The 22269-nt window shown below is 40.1% G+C and overlaps 1 protein-coding gene across 2 annotated transcripts in view; it reads left to right on the top strand.

Moving 5' to 3' along the window:
- Positions 1 to 22269, top strand: part of tars2 (threonyl-tRNA synthetase 2, mitochondrial) — a 66685-nt gene that overhangs the window by 24299 nt on the left and 20117 nt on the right. For both annotated transcript variants that reach the window (XM_062965130.1, XM_062965131.1), the window contains 7 exons: positions 810 to 888; positions 3280 to 3525; positions 5737 to 5903; positions 9218 to 9380; positions 11507 to 11644; positions 16694 to 16771; positions 20141 to 20241. In XM_062965130.1, coding sequence (XP_062821200.1) covers positions 810 to 888; positions 3280 to 3525; positions 5737 to 5903; positions 9218 to 9380; positions 11507 to 11644; positions 16694 to 16771; positions 20141 to 20241 — 972 coding nt within the window. The remainder of the gene's footprint in view (positions 1 to 809; positions 889 to 3279; positions 3526 to 5736; positions 5904 to 9217; positions 9381 to 11506; positions 11645 to 16693; positions 16772 to 20140; positions 20242 to 22269) is intronic.

Below are 22269 nucleotides of genomic sequence, written 5' to 3'. Positions count from 1 at the left end.
TAAACGAAAGTTGCTTTGACAAAGGTTTGTCTCCAAATACAGTAAAGTCTCACTTATCCAACACTCGCTTATCCAACGTTCTGGATTATCCAACGCATTTTTGTAGTCAATGTTTTCAATATATCATGATATTTTGGTGCTAAATTTGTAAATACAGTAATTCCAGCATAACATTACTGCATATTGAACTACTTTTTCTGTCAAATTTGTTGTATAACATGATGTTTTGTGCTTAATTTGTAAAATCATAACCTATTTTGATGTTTAATAAGCTTTTTCTTAATCTTTCCTTATTATCCAACATATTCGCATATCCAACGTTCTGCCGGCCCGTTTATGTTGGATAAGTGAGACTCTACTGTACATTGCTTTAATACCCTTTGCAAAGCATGAAAGCATTTCTCTGGCCTCTAACCTCCCTCTTGTTTGCAATTCTCACACTCCTCTGAACTCTGAATTCCAAACGGTCAGCTCAATCTAAGGAACCTGTTTCATCAAGGTCAGCCTGCTTGTTAGTTTGCCGAGCCTCATGATCAGACTGAGAACTGTCCTCCTTTCCCAAGTCCGTTTGCACCTGGCTAGTTTCAGTATCAACAACATCATTCCTTGCTGTGGGAAAATGAACTTGCATTCCCTGATCCTCATCTTCTACAACAGGGACATTTTGAACCTGATTGTGAACCTGAATCCCATCATCCTCATCAGAGTCGATCTGAGGTTCCAGCTGAGTCACAACAGCAGCCTCTCTAACCGTTTAATAGACCCTTTGGTGTTACCTGTATATTGCTTCCTCTTCCGGTTGCTTTTAGGTGTGGGACCTCAATTGACCTCTGCCGCGGGCCTCATGTCCGGCACACTGGGGAGATCCGAGCCCTCAAGCTCCTCAAGGTGAGTGTGTTTCCAAAGTTGGGCTGGTTCTAGAACAGGCATGGGCAAACTTTGGTCCTCCAGGTATTTTGGACTTCAACTCCCACAATTCCTAACAGCCTGCCGGGAATTAAAGTCCAAAACACCTGGAGGGCCAAAGTTTGCCCATGCTTGTTCTAGAGGAAGGTGCACACTCTGTAGTAGGGTATAGAGATCATATCTAGATGATGTCAAGTCTGACGGAGATCAAGCACCAAGCTGAGGACAGACCTGGACGTCAGGTCAGATCTCGGTAACGTCAGATTGGACTTGGGAGTAGGGTTCAGATCAGGATATTGTCACATCTATTTTTTAAAAAATAATAATATTGATTTCTTTTTTTATGTTTGTATATTTGTTGATTTAAAATTGTATTATAATAGTTTTCAAGTCAGCCACTTTGGGTCTCCATTGTGGAGAGAAAAAGTGAGGTATGCATAAACATAATAATACTAATCCATCTCTGCCATAGAACCATAGTTGGAAGAGACCACATGGGCCATCAATGAATATCGCAACCAATTCAACATATTTTATTTCATGTATTTACTGCATTTTATCCCGCTCTATCTCAATCCGCAAGCGGACTCAGAGCAGCTTCCAAACTGGCGACAATTCAGTGCCATATTAAACATAAACAAACAAATACAATATACATTATATATTAAAATCAATTAAAAATAATAAAACCATAGCAATCAATACATTGAATCAACTGTTAAAAGCACAAAGATACATGTTGGAAGTGTGGGAAAGAAAAAGGCACATTATACCACATGTGGTCATGCAACAAAGTAAATAACTACTGGAAACAGATTCATGTATATCTCGAAAAGACGTTAAACACAAATTTTAAAATAACACCACAAATGTACCTTTTGAACATGCCCGATGAAGAACTAGAAAGGAAATTCGGGAAATAATTGTTTTACATGATAGTGGCAGCTTGAGTGGTATATGCTAGATATTGGAAAACCTCAGAGATACCTCCCTTAGAAGAATGGGAAAAATAAATTACAGATTTGCTGATAATGGATAAAATAACTATACTGCTTAAGAGGAGAACTTTTAGAGAACTTTGTTAATGAATGGCAACCAATGATCCAACATCTCAATCTATATATAAATACATCTCATATATATATATATAAATGTAATGTGCGTAATTCCCATGGAGTAAACAACAAAACCACTGGACCAAATCACACCAAATTTGGCCACAAAAGACACTGTCATCCAATCAATGTCTTTCAATTAAAAAACCCTTAAAATTAGGTCAAAATTACAAAAAAAAATCCCAAAACCAAAAATTACTAACCACACATGCGCAGAGGTTCCCCGGGAAACTTGGTGACATCAGCCAGGTGGGCAGGGCTTCAACGGCCACCGCACACCAAGAGCAAGGCTTCCTTCCCTTTCCTCAGAATCATCATCATCATCATCATCATTATTATTTGGCTTCCGGGTAACCATCAAAATGAACAAAACCTGGCAGCCACCATTTAAACAACTCTATAATCTGGACAGTAAATAAAGAACAACACTCTGAAAATAAGGGCATTCCAGACAGGAAGCAACCAGAGCCAGCTAACACCTCCCAACAAAGGATTCCCCCATGGAGGAAACAACCATACTTTGAAGCTGCAAGCCTATTCAATGCTAATCAAGCTGGCTAATTACAACATTCATGGTGCTGTGGCAATATTCAGGATGATGCCACAGCAATGCATGGCCAGGCACAGCTAGTGTAAAATAAATCTAAATACAGTAGAGTCTCACTTATCCAAGCCTCTGGATTATCCAAGCCATTTTTGTAGTCAATGTTTTCAATACATTTTCAATATTTTGGTGCTAAATTCATAAATACAGTAATTACAACATAGCATTACTGCGTATTGAACTACTTTTTCTGTCAAATTTGTTGTATAACATGATGTTTTGGTGCTTAATTTGTAAAATCATAACCTAATTTGATGTTTAATAGGCTTTTCCTTAATCCCTCTTTATTATCCAAGATGTTCACTTATCCAAGGTTTTGCCGGCCCGTTTAGCTTGGATAAGTGAGACTCTACTGTATGTACATAGGGGAACCTATAAGACTGTAGACAAGGAGGAAACTGATATTAATTTGGAGCCTATGATACATTTATATGTACTATTTAAAGAAAATATTTGACAAAGAAAAATGAAGTTTCTGGAGTAGAACAACTTTCAAAGTAAAGACTGCACAATTTTTGACATAGTGTTATCAATTGAATCATTATGACAATTCTTGTGCATTTCTGCCCAGTTTTGATGGGTTGATATGAATTAGATCTGAGTGTTGTATTGTTCCCCGATATGCTGAATTTCTGCTCCTTTTGGCTGCCGCAGAACGCCTCTGCGTACTGGAAAGGAGACCCGTCCCAGGAGACGCTGCAGCGCATCTACGGCATCTCCTTCCCCAGCTCCGCGCAACTGACAGAATGGGAACGGACCCAAGAAGAGGCCACTCGGCGGGACCACCGGCGCATCGGGAAGGAGCAAGAGCTCTTCTTCTTCCACGAACTCAGCCCCGGGAGCTGCTTCTTCCTCCCCAAAGGGGCTCACATCTACACCACCCTTGTCGACTTCATCAAGGTGAGAAACATCCATCAGGCCTTTGGGTCTTAAACAGCACTTCCTGGACCGTCTTCCACAGAACCCAAAGATTCCACCAAGACATTGTAGAGTTCCGTGGGAAAAAAAAATCTATTCCTGGTTTTTATGCTGGTGGATACCTGCTTCAACCTTTATATCTCACCAGAGACTTTACCTGTCTGCTCTTACAATATTAATAGCAAAAACAAAAACAGTTACAGTAGAGTCTCACTTATCCAACACTCGCTTATCCAACATTCTGGATTATCCAACGCAGTTTTCCTCCCACCCCAATCCACAGCTGTTTCTCTAGACAGCAATGACTGAACTTTTTATGGATTTATTTATTTACAGTATTTATATTCCGCCCTTCTCACCCCGAAGGGGACTCAGGGCGGATTACAATGAACACATATATGGCAAACATTCAATGCTAACAGACAAACAACATACATTAGACAGACTCAGAGGCATTTTTAACATTTTTCCAGCTTCACGATTCCGGCCACAGGGGGAGCTGTTGCTTCACTGTCCAGAAGTGGCTGTACTTCCTCATTCCTTTCCTCGTGTTTTGCTGGCAGTTTTATGGTGTTGTAAATTAGCCTCCCCGCATAAAGCGTCCCTAAATTTCCCTAATTGACAGGTGCAACTGTCTTTCGGGGCTGCATAGGTCAACAGCAAGCCGGGGCTATTAATGGTCGGAGGCTTAACCCGACCCGGGCTTCGAACTCATGACCTCTCGGTCAGTAGTGATTTATAGCAGCTGGTTACTAGCCAGCTGCGCCACAGCCCAATGCTGCTACTGTAAGTTCATTTTAGTTCATTTTATGCAATTACTGTATATACTCGAGTATAAGCCTAGTTTTTCAGCCCTTTTTTAGGACCTTTTTTAGCTTATACTCGGGTGAGGATCTTGGTTGACTTATATTTGGGTCAGCTTATATTCAAGAATATATGGTACATTAATTATTTTTCTCTATTATTATTGGTATTATTACATTTATTATTTTACTCTATTATTATTACATTTGTTATTGTACTCTATTATTGTTGCTACTTTACATTTATTTCACTCTAGTTTTATTATTATTAATACATTTATTATTTCATTCTGATCTTATTATTATTATTATTACATTTATTATTCTATTCTATTTATTATTACATGTATTATTTTCCTGTAGTTATTATTATTATTACATGTATTATTTTACTCTATTATTATTAACAGGATACATAAGCACATTTACATTGAAGAAGATAAGAATAATGATTTAATCAGAGTTGGACAATCTTATCTTAAATTAGAGCTTGATGTAAATACAGTAGAGTCTCACTTATCCAACATTCACTTATCCAACTTTCTGGATTATCCAACGCATTTTTGTAGTCAATGTTTTCAATACATTTTCAATATTTTGGTGCTAAATTCATAAATACAGTAATTACAACATAGCATTACTGCGTATTGAACTACTTTTTCTGTCAAATTTGTTGTATAACATGATGTTTTGGTGCTTAATTTGTAAAATCATAACCTAACTTGATGTTTAATAGGCTTTTCCTTAATCCCTCCTTATTATCCAACATATTCGCTTATCCAGCCCGTTTATGTTGGATAAGTATTCAAAAACATTTAACCTACTGATGCCTCAATTAATGTAATTTTTTGGTATCTATTTTTATTTCTGAAATTTACCACCCTCGGCTTATACTGGAGTCAATGATTTCCCAGTTTTTTTGTGGGAAAATTAGATGCCTCGGCTTATATTTGGGTCGGCTTATACTCGAGTATATACGGTATATCTTTATTTGTAGTTAGTTTGTTAGTAGCTAATGTTTTTTTAGTCAATGTTTTCAATATATTGCGATGTTTTGGTGCTAAATTCATAAATATAGTAATGACTACATAACGTTACTGTGTATTGAACTGCTTTTTCTGTCGATTTGATGTTTTTGGTGCTTAATTTGTAAAATCATAACATAATTTGATGTTTAATAGGCTTTTCCTTAATGCCTCCTTATTATCCAAGATATTTGCTTATCCAACGTTCTGCCGGCCCATTTATGTTGGATAAGTGAGACTCTCCTGTATTAGAATTACTACTATCACTATGTCCACCTAAAAGTCCGAGCCAAGTTCACATCAATCACACAAATGACTATATTTATTACCAAAATGACCCTTGTGTTTGGGTTTTTCTCTTCCAGAGCGAATACCTGAAGCGTGGCTTCTCCGAGGTCATCACCCCCAATATTTTCAACTCCAAGCTTTGGGAAACGTCCGGTCATTGGCAGCATTACGAAGAGAACATGTTCTCCTTCCGCCTGGAAGGGGAAACTTTTGCCCTCAAACCTATGAACTGTCCTGGACACTGGTGAGTTTTTTGGGAGCTTATTTCGATCAGTGTCTCATATTTAGGGGCAGCCACAAAGAAGGTCTTCTTAGAAAAGGCTTTCTTCATATAATAATCACCTTCTGAAGATGCATAAAGTGTTAGAGATTATGAACATGGACAGACTTACATATTGGCCGTCACCCAGTCAAGGCCTTCCTAAGAAACAAACAAACTGGGACCTTGTAAAAGACTATCTGAAACAGATGAAAATAGACCTCATTTGTTGAAAGTATGCAATCTTAAGGATAAGAAGAAGACAGAGGGAAAGTAGATCTAAAACAATAACATGCTAACTTAAAATGAACTTTAGGACTATCAAGAATAAGAAGGAAGTCAACAAACATTTTATTTTTATTATTTTACTAGCTGTGCCCAGCCACACGTTGCTGTGGCTAGGACTTAATTTTTCTTTTCTTTTTGTTGTATGAACGTAGAGGCATAGATGAGAGGTTGTGCTGTCAATTTTCAAGGTTGTGGGGTGTTTAGTTTAGTTGTTTTGTCCGGTGCCATGATTTCATTACCCTTTTATATATATAGATTATTCTTATTTTTTATTTTTTATTTTTATTTTTACTTTATTTTTTTTCTCTCTTTTTTATTATACATGTATAGACACTATTTTTGTCTTTTTTCTCATCATTTTTTCCTCTTCTTTTTTTGATCCTTTCTTCACTCAGATTTCCTACTTTCTATATAACCAAATGTTCTCACTCTTTTGATGTTAATTTACTCTATGTCATAAGGTTAAAAATCAATAAAATTATTATTAAAAAGATGCCATTTCCTTCTAGAAGACTTGGAAGGAAATGACAAGGAATTTGAATTGTGTGTCTTGATACAAATGGTAGAATAAATGCAGTTTGACCCCCAACTTTACTGCCATGGCTCAATGCTACAAAATTCAAGGCATGGTTTTTAGTTTTCTCTGCCAAATAATCAGCAGATTACAACTCCCATTATTCTATAGGATTGAGCCATGGCGTTTGAAGTGGCATCAAAACGGCATTGATTCTACGGTGTAGGTAAAAGAGACCTCAAGGGGGCCCTGTTCTGCCAGGCAGGGAAAGCACAATCGAAGCAGCCCTGACAAATGGTCATTCAACCTCCCAAAAAGGAGCCTCCATCACACTCTAAGGCAGCAAGTTATACAGGGGTTGAATGAAAAGTAATTCCTCCACCTTTGTAACTCCTCAACAGATGGCAGTCCTGGTCTACGGCAGGGACTGGCTTGTTCAGTAGACTCTCCGCTACAGTTCCATTTGGTGGGAAGACTTAGCATTGAACGGCTGTGTTGTTAAAGTGCGAAGTATGGAACCCTGCGCAGACGGGGAAGCCTTAGCATTGAACAGTTGTGTTGTTAAAGTGCAAAGTATGGAACCCTGCGCAGACGGGGAAGCCTTAGCATTGAACGGTTGTGTTGTTAAAGTGCAAAGTATGGAACCCTGCGCAGACGGGGAAGCCTTAGCATTGAACGGTTGTGTTGTTAAAGTGCGAAGTATGGAACCCTGCGCAGACGGGGAAGCCTTAGCATTGAACGGTTGTGTTGTTAAAGTGCGAAGTATGGAACCCTGCGCAGACGGGGAAGCCTTAGCATTGAACGGTTGTGTTGTTAAAGTGCGAAGTATGGAACCCTGCGCAGACGGGGAAGCCTTAGCATTGAACGGTTGTGTTGTTAAAGTGCGAAGTATGGAACCCTGCGCAGACGGGGAAGCCTTAGCATTGAACGGTTGTGTTGTTAAAGTGCGAAGTATGGAACCCTGCGCAGACGGGGAAGCCTTAGCATTGAACGGTTGTGTTGTTAAAGTGCGAAGTATGGAACCCTGCGCAGACGGGGAAGCCTTAGCATTGAACGGTTGTGTTGTTAAAGTGCGAAGTATGGAACCCTGCGCAGACGGGGAAGCCTTAGCATTGAACGGTTGTGTTGTTAAAGTGCGAAGTATGGAACCCTGCGCAGACGGGGAAGCCTTAGCATTGAACGGTTGTGTTGTTAAAGTGCGAAGTATGGAACCCTGCGCAGACGGGGAAGCCTTAGCATTGAACGGTTGTGTTGTTAAAGTGCGAAGTATGGAACCCTGCGCAGACGGGGAAGCCTTAGCATTGAACGGTTGTGTTGTTAAAGTGCGAAGTATGGAACCCTGCGCAGACGGGGAAGCCTTAGCATTGAACGGTTGTGTTGTTAAAGTGCGAAGTATGGAACCCTGCGCAGACGGGGAAGCCTTAGCATTGAACGGTTGTGTTGTTAAAGTGCGAAGTATGGAACCCTGCGCAGACGGGGAAGCCTTAGCATTGAACGGTTGTGTTGTTAAAGTGCGAAGTATGGAACCCTGCGCAGACGGGGAAGCCTTAGCATTGAACGGTTGTGTTGTTAAAGTGCGAAGTATGGAACCCTGCGCAGACGGGGAAGCCTTAGCATTGAACGGTTGTGTTGTTAAAGTGCGAAGTATGGAACCCTGCGCAGACGGGGAAGCCTTAGCATTGAACGGTTGTGTTGTTAAAGTGCGAAGTATGGAACCCTGCGCAGACGGGGAAGCCTTAGCATTGAATGGTTGTGTTGTTAAAGTGCGAAGTATGGAACCCTGCGCAGACGGTCAGTCAATGTGACTTAAACAACATGCAGTCATTGAATTCTTGACAGCAGAAGGTCACTGCAAAGGAGATTCATCTGACAATGCAAGCTGTTTGTGGTGATTGTGTTGATGTGAGTCCTGTGCATCGTTGGGCGAGTAAGTTTAAAGATGTTGAGGTGGGAACATCTGACTTGCGTGACAAACAAAGAGTCAGACGTCCTGTGACAGCAACCACCCAGTTTCACAAGCAAAAGGTCGACAGATTGATTCAGGACAATTGTCGTATCACTCAGAGAGAAATTTCAAGCATAATTGGCATTTCACAAGAATGTGTGGGTCACATTATGGCTTTGCTTGGCTATCGGAAGATCTGTGCACGAAGGGTCCTGTGAGACGCTGACTGCGGAAACAGAGTGTCGACTTCTTCCATGACGGCTTCAGAAAACCTGTTCATGTTTGGCAGAAGTGTATCCAATTGTCTGGTGATGATGTGGAAAAGTGAATAGTGGTAGTTCAAGAGCACATTCTAAGGATTATTTTTGCATTTGATTTAATAAAATATTCCCATCCAAACTCAACGAAGGCGGAGGCATTACTTTTCATTCAACCCTCGTACAGTTGAACAGCTCTTAGAGTTAGGAGTTTCTTCCTAATGTTCCCAATGTTGTGGGTGTTTTGGGAGTGTGTTTGAATGTTCGCCATCACCGCTCTCTCCATCTTGTGTAGCCTCATGTTTGGTCATCGCCCTCGATCATGGCGGGAGCTCCCTCTGCGCCTGGCGGACTTTGGCGTCCTGCACCGGAACGAGCCTTCAGGAGCCCTGTCGGGGTTGACGCGGGTGCGCCGCTTCCAGCAGGACGATGCCCACATCTTCTGCGCCATGGATCAGGTGAGATCCTAGAATCAGGATAGTAAATAGAGAACAACACTCAAGAAACAGGGGAATTCTGGGCATGAAACAATCAGGACCAGCTAACACCTCCCAAAAAGGATCCCCCCAGGCAGGAAGCAGCCAGGCTTTGAAGCTGCAAGGCTATTCAATGCAAATCACACTGGCCAATTGCAACATTCACTCCACAGATATATAAACCCTACTTGCCTAGTTTCCAACAGACCTCACAATAATAATAATAATAATAATAATAATAATAATAATAATAATAATAATAATAATTATTATTATTATTATTATTTTATTTTTATACCCCGCCCCATCTCCCCGAAGGGACTCAGAGCGGCTTACATGGGGCCAAGCCCAGTCCACAACAATAAAACAAAGCAATAAAACAGATAATAACAATGCCGCCATAGATGTGAGTGAAACGTCAGGAGAGAATGCTTCTGGGACATGGCCACACAGCCCGGAAAACTCACAGCCACCCAAGAATCAAAATGATGGTTTTGCACTGAAAGCAGCATTTTCTGTAAACAGCTTTATTTCCTGCATAGATTAATACTTTTACATTCTTTCCAGCACCAAATGTATTATTAGCATTATACTGCAAACTTTTCAATCACATTCTGTGTTTGGTCACAGGTAACTTAATACGTGTATATTTTAATGTATACTTTTATTGTGCATTCTAACCATGTTTGAATAGGGGACGATTGTATCTAACGTCGTGCCCTGCCTTGAGCCGAAAGAAGAGGCGGGTAATTAAAAAAACATTATTAATAATATAAAATATAATAATATTAATAATATATAATAGGAAGCCATGGTGGCGCAATGGGTTAAACCCTTGTGCTGGCTGGACTGCTGACCTGGAGGTTGGGTTGATGACCTGAAGGTTGCTGATTCAAATCTGCGAGATGGGGAGAGCTCCCATCTGTCAGCTCTAGCTTGCAGGGACATGACCAGGGTCTGGGCGACCTCTGGGCAAATTTTCTGTAGATGGCCAATTCTCTCACACCAGAAGTGACTTGCAGTATGTTGTCAAGTTGCTTCTAACACGAAAAATATAAAATATATATCATTCTCATTATTATTATTGTTGTTATTGTTATACTGTTCAAGTCGTTTCTGACATGGATATACGTGTGTGTGTGTGTAATTTCTCATTGTTATTGTTGTTATACTGTTCAAGTCGCTTTTGACATGGATATATGTGTGTGTGTGTAATTTCTCATTGTTGTTGCTGTTGCTATACTGTTCAAGTCACTTCTGACATGGATATATATGTGTGTGTAATTTCTCATTATTATTATTGTTGTTATACTGTTCAAGTCGCTTTTGACATGGATATATGTGTGTGTGTAATTTCTCATTATTATTGTTGTTGCTGTTGTTATACTGTTCAAGTCACTTCTGACATGAATATATGTGTGTGTGTGATTTCTCATTATTATTGTTGTTGCTGTTGTTATACTGTTCAAGTCGCTTCTGACATGGATATATGTGTGTGTAATTTCTCGTTGTTGTTATACTGTTCAAGTCGCTTTTGACATGGATATATGTGTGTGTGTGTAATTTCTCATTATTGTTATTGTTATACTGTTCAAGTCGCTTTTGACATGGATATATGTGTGTGTGTAATTTCTCATTATTATTGATGTTGTTATACTGTTGAAGTCACTTCTGACATGGATATATGTATGTGTGTGTAATTTCTCATTATTACTGTTATTGTTGTTATACTGTTCAAGTCACTTCTGACATGGATATATGTATGTGTGTGTAATTTCTCATTATTACTGTTATTGTTGTTATACTGTTCAAGTCACTTCTGACATGGATATATGTGTAAGCAGCAAGTTGGTAGATATGGAGAATTATTTCAAAGCAAATAGCCTTACCAATTTCTCGTTGTTGTTGCTGTTGTTATATTGTTCAAGTTGCTTCTGACATGGATATGTGTGTGTGTGTGTGTGTGTGTGTGTTTGTGTGTGTGTGTAATTTCTCATTATTGTTGTTGTTGTAATACTATTCAAGTCGCTTCTGACATGGATATATATGTGTGTAATTTCTCATTGTTGTTGTTGTTGTTGTTGTGATACTGTTTTGTTATTCCTCAGCTGGAAGGTGAAATCCGGAGCTGCCTGGACTTCCTCCAAGCTGTATACTCTGTTTTTGGGTTCACCCTCCGCTTCTATCTTTCTACTCGCCCCGAAAAATTCCTTGGAGAAATTCATCTTTGGGACCAGGCAGAATTGGTAAGGCTATTTGCTTTGAAATAATTCTCCATATCTACCAACTTGCTGCTTACTCCATGTTCTTGTATGTGGATGGATGGATTGATGGATCTAGTCAGTCCTCCGTATCCATAGCTTCTGCATCCACAGATTCAACCAACCGTGGGAGTATATACAGTATTACGCTATGTAACACGATTTTTGTTCTTGGGTTATAAATGTCATTTCCTGATTGGTTCTATTACAAAAACATAGGATCGGGTTGTGTAAGTGTTATTTATTGCTATATAATTGTATTGTTTTACCTTGCTTATAATGTCTTATTATGTTGTTATGTAATGTATGTGTTGTTTTTATGATTGGAGACTGCCCTGAGTCCCATCCTGGAGATAGGGCGGTATATAAATAAAGTTTTATTATTATTATTATTATAAAAGTTTATTAAACTGCAGAAACTTTGTTTTTTCCAGGACATCCCGCAACACATTTTTCTCTAGCTTTTCGATGGTATCTCCTCTAGTCTCAACCGATCCAACATAGTTTGTGGCACCCACAAAAACAAAGTTTTGGGGGTTGAACAATTACTTTCAAAGTTAGTTCCGCAAAATTGAACAGGAAATAATACTTTCAAACCAGGAACAGATTTGACATTTTGTATTATTGATTACTAGGATTACTTACTGTGGTCTGCAATACATACTGTTATATGTACAGTAGAGTCTCACTTATCCAAGCTTCACTTATCCAAGGTTCTGTATTATCCAAGGCAGTCTGCCTTTTAGTAGTCAGTGTTTTTATAGTAAATGTTGCAATGTTTTGGTGCTAAATTTGTAAATACAGCAGAGTCTCGCTTATCCAACCTTCACTTATCCAACGTTCTGCATTATCCAATGCAGTCTGCCTTTTAGTAGTCAGTGTTTTTGTAGTCAATGATTTCAATACACTGCGATATTTTTGTGCTAAATTAATAAATACAGTAATCTTCTATATATATAAAAGGAGAATGGCATTGCTCCACCGGGCAAAACAACAAAACTAAAGGCCCTCCAACCTAGAAAATTGACAACACAACCCCTCATCCACGTCTCTACGTTCTTCCAAACAAACTACACATCCCTAGCCTCCATGGGGCCAAAAAACCCCCAAAAACCGGAATGGACCCCTTTGTGACCCACCTTGATTCACACTAAACAGCCTTGCAGCTTCAAAGCCAGGCTGCCTCCTAGGCCACAGCAAAAAAAAAAAACCAACCAAACCCCCCCCCCCCCCCCCACAAAAAACACCACTTCAGTGTGAATTTTAAACAATTGTGTAGAAGGGGCCTCATATAATCCTATATAGGCAAATCATATAACATTATCAATATAATGTATAATAATTACTGTGCTCTAATAACAATACACAACAATATAATCTCTAAAATCAGGACACTAAATAAACAACAACACTCAGAACACAGGAGAATTCCACACAGGAAACAACCAGGCCCAGCTAACACCTCCCAACAAAGGATTCCCTCACGCAGGAAACAGCCAGGCTTGGAAGCTACAAGACCATTCAATGCTAAACAACTTAAATAATCACACCCAGCTAACACGTCCCAGTAAAGGATTCTTCCAAGTACTAACCAGGCAGACCTTGAAGCTGCAGGCCTATTCAGTGCTAATCAAGGAGATCCATGGCAACACCTGCTTCAACCAGACAACAGTTCTTTCGACCACACTGCACATTATTCCACACATATATCAACCCCTTTGTGGCCCACCTTGAGTAACACTGAACAGCCTTGCAGCTTCAAAGCCAGATTTTGGAAACCACGAGGCTACTCCATCTCATTCAACCTGGCCTAGCAAGGATACCTTATGTAGAAAACGACCAGGCTTTCAAGCAGCCAGGCTATTCACTGCAATTCCAATTGGCCACAGCTACGCGTAGCAGGGCACAGCTAGTTACTACATAAAGTTACTGTGTTATTGAACTGCTTTTTCTGTTGATTTATTGTAAAACATGATGTTTTGGTGCTTAATTTGTAAAATTATAATGTTATTTTATGTTTAATAGGCTTTTTCCTTAATCCCTCCTTATTATCCAAGATTTTCGCTTATCCAAGGTTCTGCTGGCCCGTTTATCTTGCATAAGTGAGACTCTGCTGTACTTTAATTTTATCGAGGTCATTTAGTCCAAAAATGTGAGCATTACTTTTGAGCAAATCGGATATTTTGTATAGCTTGTAATGTGAGCTGATTTTTGTAATGAACAGTTCCTCACTTTTCTATGCTCCTGCGCTCTCTCTCCTTAACTCTTATGCTATCACCACTCCTCTCTTGGAGCAGGCTTTCCATTGTTACCATTCTGACTTTAATTTTAAGAAGGTGTATGCCACCATATATGTATAGACTCTTTATGAGGACCCTAGACCATAATAAATTTCAAGCCAATCACTTGCCCCTCTTAGGAATCAAATGGAACCAGGGGATTAAAGCCTTGTGTGCCTTGGATGTTCTTACGGGAGGGCCCTGTTTGCTCAGTAAACACTGTCAGGTCCTTCCTGGCCGCTTCTTGCAAATATTGACTTCCCATCACTCCATCTTGAAGCAGACGCCTTCACCAGGATCGACTCCTTTTCTTACAGAATCCTAGAGTTGGGAGAGACCCCCAAGGGCCATCTAGTCCAACCCCATTCTGCTAGGCAGGAAAAGCACAATCATAACACCCCTGGCAGATGACCCTCGAGCCTCTGCAATAATAATAATAATAATAATAATAATAATAATAATAATAATAATAATAATAATAATAATAATATAGTATCCTAGAGTTGGAAAAGACCTGCTGGGCCATCCAGTTCAACCCCCTGCCAAAAGGAAGGAAAATCGCATTCAAAGCACTCCCGACAGATGGCCATCCAGACTCTGTTTCAAAGCCTCCCAAACAAGTGGCAGGCTTGTTGTAAAACATGATGTTTTGATGCTTAATTTGTAAAATCATAACGTAATTTGACGTTCCTTAATCTCTCCTTATTATCCAACATTTTTACTTATCCAACATTCTGCCGGCCCATTTATGTTGGATCATCAAGACTCTATTGTAATAACAATCATCATCATCATCATCATCATCATCATCACAATCCCAGGAGCCATTCAGTCCAATCCCTTGCCAGACAGGAAAAGCACATTCAAAGCACTATTTTTTTTAAAAAAAAAATTTTTATTGAAAATTTTCAAACAACTTATACATCGAAAGAGGGGGAACAATATTTATAGGAAAGTTAAGAAAAATAGAAAAGGAGGAGAAAGAAAAAAAAAGAAAAAAAAGAATTTTATATATATATATATATATATATATATATATGAAAAAAAAAGTTTTTTTGAACTTCCGCTCAACTCTTGTTCCTGTTCTGTTTTTCTTTTGTTCTAATTCTTTTTAATTCTCTCCCGTTTGATTAAAAAGAAAATCTTTATTTTCCTTCTATTCTTCAAGGATTGTAATTTAGATTCATGTACTCTTCAAATATCGACCAGTTAGTCTTCTTTACACCCTTACCAGTATTTTTTTTCCAAATAATATGTTAGCTGGTCCATGTCTTTTATTTCCCTTTTTTTTAAAACCAATCTTCTCTATCCGGTATCTGCTCCATCTTTGGACCATCCTTGCTGCCATTGACAAAAATATTACTAGTTTTTCTTTACTGATATCATGAAAAATGTCTTTATCCAAAATGCCCAAAAGGTAAGTCTCTGGTTTCATTGAGTAATTCATCTTTAAAATGTTCTGACTTTCACCATGCACCATATTCCAAAATTCTCTTACTTTGTTGCAAGTCCACCAGCAGTGATAAAATGTGCCCTCCTTAGTCTTGCATTTCCAACATTTATCACTGGCTTGTTTATACATAACACTTAGTTTTTTAGGGGTCAAATACCATCTATGTATCATTTTTAGACAATTTTCTTTTAGATCCGTGGCATAAGTGAATTTCATTCTTCTTGTCCAGATCTCAGTCCATTCCGACAGAAAAATTGACCTACCTATATTTTTTGCCCAGTTCACCATCAAATTCTTCACCACTTGCGTCTCCGTTTCCCATTCCAGCAATTTATTAATTCAAAACACTCTTGACAGATGACCGTCCAGCCTCTGCAATGATGATGATGATGATGATGATGATGATGATGATAGCAACCCCAGTGACATCCAGTTCAACCTCCTGCCAGGCAGGAAAAGCACAATCAAAGCACTCCTGACAGAAAACCATCCAGCCTCTGCAATAATAATAATAACAACAACAACAACAACAATAATAATAGTGACCCCAGGAATCATCCATTCTAGCCCCCTTCCAGGCAGGAAAAGCAAAATCAAAGTACTCCCAACAGATGACCATCCAGCCTCTACAATAATAATAATAACTATAATAATAATAATGATCTCAGGAACCATCCAGTTCAACCCTCTGCCAGGCAAAAAAAGCACAAGGTATCCCCCACAGATGACCATCTGGCCTCTGCAGTAATAACAATAATACTAATAGCAACCTCAGGGGCCATCCAGTCCAACCATCAAAGCAGAATAGAGAGGCATCATGACTTCTATTTATCTAGACACTATTTATTTATTTATTTATTTACTACATTTATATCCCACTCTTCTTACCCGGAAGGAGACTCAGAGCGGTTTACAAATCAAATGAACATACAATATATTATTAGCATAGCACAATATAAGCATTCAATTACTATATTGTACTATATCATTATATGGTAATATTATTAGTAATATTACATTTAATATATATTATATAATTAATATTATTATATTGTATTATTAGTAGTATAATATTGTATTCCATTATAATAATATTATTATCAATATTATATGTATATACAATATATTATATATTTATAAATTATTATATTTATGTATATAAAATTAGCTAGACTCCTTTTGATTCAGCCCAAAATCCCACTGGCTTTTTGAGTTGCTGCATCACACTGTTGGCTCATTATCAACTTGTTGTCCCCTAGGACTCCCAAGATCTTTTTCACATGGGCTGTTCTTGTTTTCCAGCTGCTGGAAAAGAGTCTCCAGGACTTCGGCCAGCCTTGGGAGCTCAACCCTGGAGACGGGGCCTTCTACGGGCCAAAGGTTTGGAATCGTGGCTCATTTCATTTGGGAAGTCACTTTGAGTGAAATAGTGCCATACAAAATGCAACAAACAAACAACGTCATAATTGGGTCCTAATTTGAGGGCAAAAGCTGGGGGGGGGGTATGGAAATGGATGATGGTCATGCTTAGGACTTGACGTCCTAATGACTTGACTGATGCAGATAGGTTTGGGGATGTAGCTGCTTTGAGTTTCCTTGTGGAGAGAGAGTGGGATAAATAAGTAAAGGTAAAGGTTTTCCCCTGACGTTAAGTCCAGTCGTGACCGACTCTGGGGGTTGGTGCTTGTAAAGAAGTGTGTTTTTATTTTGATTTATAGATGTCATGTTTGTTTAATTTCGTTTTAAAAGTCATGTTTAACTATGTTTATAAGGGTAAGTATTAGTTACTATTTCATGGGGGATGGTAACCAGCTCAGTATTCTGAGGCAGGTTGCCATAGTAATGAGGGCGGAGCCAACCGCCGTTTGAAGGAAAAGGAGGGAATGTTTTAAAAAACAGTTTAGTCTGTGATTTTTAGTCACAGGGAAGACACTGGTTCCAGGTTAGGGAAACCAGGGGAACTCAGATCTCTAGTGGTGACTTGTTTAGGTTTATTTGTAGAGTCTGAGTAGTAAGGGGAAGAAATCCCAGTTAGATCCAAAGTGATCAGTTAATAGCTTTGCAACCATTATCTAAGTGCCTTTAAAGAAGTTACTGTAACCACTAAGCTCTGTGCCTGAAATAAACTTGTTTTTGTTCTTCAATATCCAAGTCTCTGTCACCTATATTCAAAACTAAGTAACACTACCATCTAATGTGAATAAGAATAAGAAAGAATAAGAGAATAAAGAAAAAAGAAATTTCCTCTCTGCCTGACATCTCCACAATTGGTGGCAGCAGATATAGTTAAAGATATAATAATATAATTAATCAAAAGATTCCTCCTCTACCCCACATCACCACAAATTGGTGGCAGCGGTGGGATATAAAGATTCCTCCCTGCTACATCACCACAAATATCCATTTCTAAGCCATTGTCTGTAGACACCTCCAAGGTCATGTGGCCGGCATGACTGCATGGAGCGCCGTTACCTTCCTGCCAGAGTGGTACCTATTTATCTACTCACATTTGCATGTTTTTGAACTGCTAGGTTGGCAGGAGCTGGGGCTAACAGCGGGCGCTCGTTCCGCTCCCCGGATTTGAACCTGGGACCTTTTGGTCCGCAAGTTCAGCAGCTCAGCGCTTTAACACTGTCACCTGGGATGGCGACACCAATGATCCAAACCTTTTTCTTTTCCACAACTGTGATGTCTGGTGTGTTGTGTTCTGGGTGAAATAATAATAATAATAATAATAATAATAATAATTATTATTATTATTATTATTATTATTATTTAATATTAATAATAATTTGACCCAGGACTGGAAATGCATGCAAATGTGTTCTGATTACCACATCCTTCGCATTTCAGTGGCAAAGGATATTGCAGTAATGGTGATACAGATAGGACAGATAGGCAGTGAACAGTTTTTACAGCTTAATGTTTAATTCAGGGGTCCCCAAACTAAGGCCTGGGGCCCACATGCAGCCCATCGAAGCCATTTATCTGGCCCCTGCTGCGGTGGCTCCCTCCTCCTCCACCGAGGAAGTGCAGCCTGGTGTGCACTTCCAAAACTTTGCTTGTTTATAATGGTATTTTAATTATTATTTAATTAATAATCAATTATTAAGGGGTGCTTTGCTAGTGCTTTTGGTGCACAAAGGCAAAAGGAGGTTGGACTAAATGGCCCAAAGGGTCTCTTCCAACCCTTTTTACTATTATTATTATTATTATTATTATTATTGACAGAAGGACACAGTATAACACAGCCAACGAGATAGACATGCTGGATTTCGTATCACAAAATCAGAAGTCGAACACTTCCCAAGTGTCTAGGACTTTGTGATGTATTTTCGGATGATGCGTGCACATCCCAGTAGGGTGGCCTTTTGCAGTTGGCAGATCGTGATTTTGTCAATGTCTATTGTTTCCAAATGCCGGCTGAGATATTTTGGCACGGCACCCAGTGTGCCCATCACCACCGGAACCACCTGCACTGGTTTCTGCCAGAGTCTTTGAAGTTCAATCTTGAGGTCCTGATAGCAGCTGAGTTTTTCCTGTTGTTTTTCGTCAATGCGACTGTCACCTGGGATGGCAACATCAATGATCCAAACCTTTTTCTTTTCCACAACTGTGATGTCTGGTGTGTTGTATTCCAGAACTTTGTCAGTCTGGATTCGGAAGTAGAATCATAGAATCATAGAATAGTAGAGTTGGAAGAGACCAAGTGGGCCATCCAGTCCAACCCCCTGCCAAGATGCAGGAAATCACATTCAAAGCACCCCCAACAGCTGGCCATCCAGCCTCTGCTTAAAAGCCTCCCACAGTATCTTTGCGTGCTCATTCTCCAATACTTTTGCAGGTTTGTGATCCCACCAGTTCTTTATTGCTGGCAGGTGGTACTTGAGGCATAAGTTCCAATGAATCATTTGGGCCACATAGTTGTGCCTCTGTTTGATCCATGGTTTTGTCAGCTTCCTTGCACAGTCTGCATTTTGGGTCATCAGCTGATTTTTCGATCTTGGCCTTAATGGCCTTTGTCCTGATGTCTTGCTCCTGGGCTGCAAGGATCAGGCCTTCTGTCTCCTTCTTCAGGGTCCCATTCGTGAACCAGAGCCAGGTCGTCTCCTTGTCAGCTTTTCCTTCAATTTTGTCAAGGAACTTTCCATTGTTTTCTTTGTAAGAGTCCTCTGCCCCCTGATCTTCGAGGCAGATCTAGCCGGTCAACATCACTGCGAGGGTACAGAGAATGATGAATGCTCATGAGTTTTCTTGTCCATTCATCATTCATTGCACCCTCGCAGTGTCGTTGTTGTTGTTGTTGTTGTTGTTGTTGTTGACAACATTGAAGTTGGGTGGCCGTCTGTCAGGGGTGCTTTGCTTGTGCTTTTGGTGCACAAAGGCAGAAGAGGGTTGGACTAAATGGCCCAAGGAGTCTCTTCCAACCATTTTTATTATGATTATAATTATTATTAACATTAAGGCTGTATTTGTTCCCATTTTGTTTTTTTATTTCAAAATAAGATATGTGCAGTGTGCATGGGAATTTATTCATAGTTTTTTTTTTTTTTTAAACTATAGTCCGGCCTTCCAGTGGTCTGAGGGATCGTGAACTGTTTAAAAAGTTTGGGGACCTCTGTTTAAGTGGAATCTTCCCCCCCCCCCCTGAAATTTGAATCCATGGCTCCATTGTGTCCTAGATCCACAGAAAGCAAGCATGGCCCTTCCTCGATGTGACATCTTCTTTTCTATGATCTTCTTTTCCAGGTTGACATTCAGATCAAAGACGCCTTGGGGCGGTTCCACCAGTGTGCCACCATTCAGCTGGATTTCCAGATGCCCATCCGGTTTGACCTGTCTTATACGAGGTGAGTGCAGTTCCAACGGGGATGATGGCAATTGGAGTCTGACCCCATTCAAAGCTCGGGGAAGCATGCATACCTCTGGGGGAGCAACTGGAGCAAATGGGGGGAAACTGGTGCCGCTTTTGGAATTAGCAGGTCAAATAGACCCAGAAACAGGTCCAAAATGTGTGTTGGCCATTGTTGCTGTTGTTGTTGTTGTTGTTGTTATTTACTCACCTCTCCTCAAGGTGGGATATGACTCAGTTACATAGATAAAACTCTCAGGATTCCATCATGTGGAGTCACAGCTGTTAAAGTGGTGTCAAACTACAGTATAGTCATTCTACAGTGTAGACCAGGGGTCCTCAAACCTTCTAAGCAGAGGGCCGGTCCACAATCCTTCAGACTTTTGAAGGGCTGAATTATCGGGGTTGTTGTATGTCTTTTGGGCTGTGTGGCCATGTTCCAGAAGTATTCTCTCCTGACGTTTCGCCCACATCTACGGCAGGCATCCTCAGAGGTTGTGAGGTATGGAGAAACTAAGTAAGGAAAGGAAAGAATATATATCTGTGTAGAGTCCAGGGTGTGGCAAGAGTCCTTTGTCACTGGGAAGCCAGCATTAATGTTTCAGTTAATCACCCTAATTAGCATTGGAAAGGTTTTGTCTCTTGCCTGGGGGCATCCTGTTCAGTCATTAGCTGTCCTCTGCCCTCAGAGTGTTGGTTCCCATCTACTGTTTTGATTTTAGAGTTTTTTTAATACTGGTAGCCAGATTTTGTTCATTTTCATGGTTTCTTCCTTTCTGTTGAAGTTGTCCACATGCTTGTGGATTTCAATGGCTTCTCTGTGTAGTCTGACATGATAGTTGTTGGAGTGGTCCAGCATTTCTGTGTTCTCAAATAATATCCTGTGTCCAGGCTGGTTCATCAAGTGCTCTGCTATGGCTGATTTCTCTGGTTGAGTGAGTCTGCAGTGCCTTTCATGTTCTTTGACTCTTGTTTGGGCGCTGTGTTTGGTGGTCCTCCTGTAGACTTGTCCACAGCTGCATGGTATCCGGTAGACTCCTGCAGAGGTGAGAGGATCCCTCTTGTCCTTCGCTGACTGTAGCATTTGTTGGATTTTCTTTGTGGGTCTGTAGATAGTTTGTAGGTTGTGCTTCTTCATCAATTTGCCTATGCGGTCAGTGGTTCCCTTGATGTATGTTAAGAACACCTTTCCTCTGGGTGGATCTTTGTCTTGACTCTCATGGCTTGTTCTTGGCCTTGCAGCTCTTCTGATGTCTGTCCATTGGCCTGTAGAGCCCAGTTTAGGTGGTTTAGTTCACCTTGGAGGAGGTGAGGTTCACAGATTGTTTGTGCACGGTCTGTCAGGGCTTTGATTTTTGCTTGTTTGTTGGTGACCAAATACTTATTTTCCATCATAATTTGCAAATAAATTAGTGAAAAATCAGACAATGTGATTTTCTGGATGTGTTTTCTCGTGTTGTTCTCATAGTTGAGGTCTACCTATGATGTCAATTACAGGCCTCTCTCATCTTTTAAAGTGGGAGAACTTGTACAATTGGTATCTGACTAACCCCCCCCCCCCCCCACTGTATTATAAAACTGAGGGCGGGGGCCAGGTAAATGGCCTTGGAGGGCATCCGGCCCATGGGCCTTAGTTTGGGGACCCCTGGTGTAGACGCAATCTTAAGGTCATAAATATTTATTAGTCATTTTTGCCCAAGCCCTGTTTCCCAAGATTCAAACTGCGGATGTGCAGACCTTTAGCTTGAGTTTCTTCACCTCTGGTTTCCAAAACTGCTCTTGACTCAACAAGTAAACATGAAGCGTGTGGAGAGGGACTGAATGGCCTGCTTGCAATGGTTGGCTTTCTTGACCCAATTCCCGCAAGCCCCACGGCCCAGGAACGTTGCCATAGCAGAACTACAACAGACGAGCGCATTAGGGGTGCGTCACCTTTCCTTGGAGAAAAACATCTTGCCGCAAAGAGCGGCCAAGCGACGCCATCAACGATGCTCTTGGTGCGCTGTGCTTCCCCTTTGAGTCCCAC

This window comes from Anolis carolinensis, unplaced genomic scaffold, assembly GCF_035594765.1.
Source record: "Anolis carolinensis isolate JA03-04 unplaced genomic scaffold, rAnoCar3.1.pri scaffold_14, whole genome shotgun sequence".
NCBI classification, from domain to species: domain Eukaryota; kingdom Metazoa; phylum Chordata; class Lepidosauria; order Squamata; family Dactyloidae; genus Anolis; species Anolis carolinensis.
This window is presented reverse-complemented; position numbering and strand designations above follow the sequence as displayed.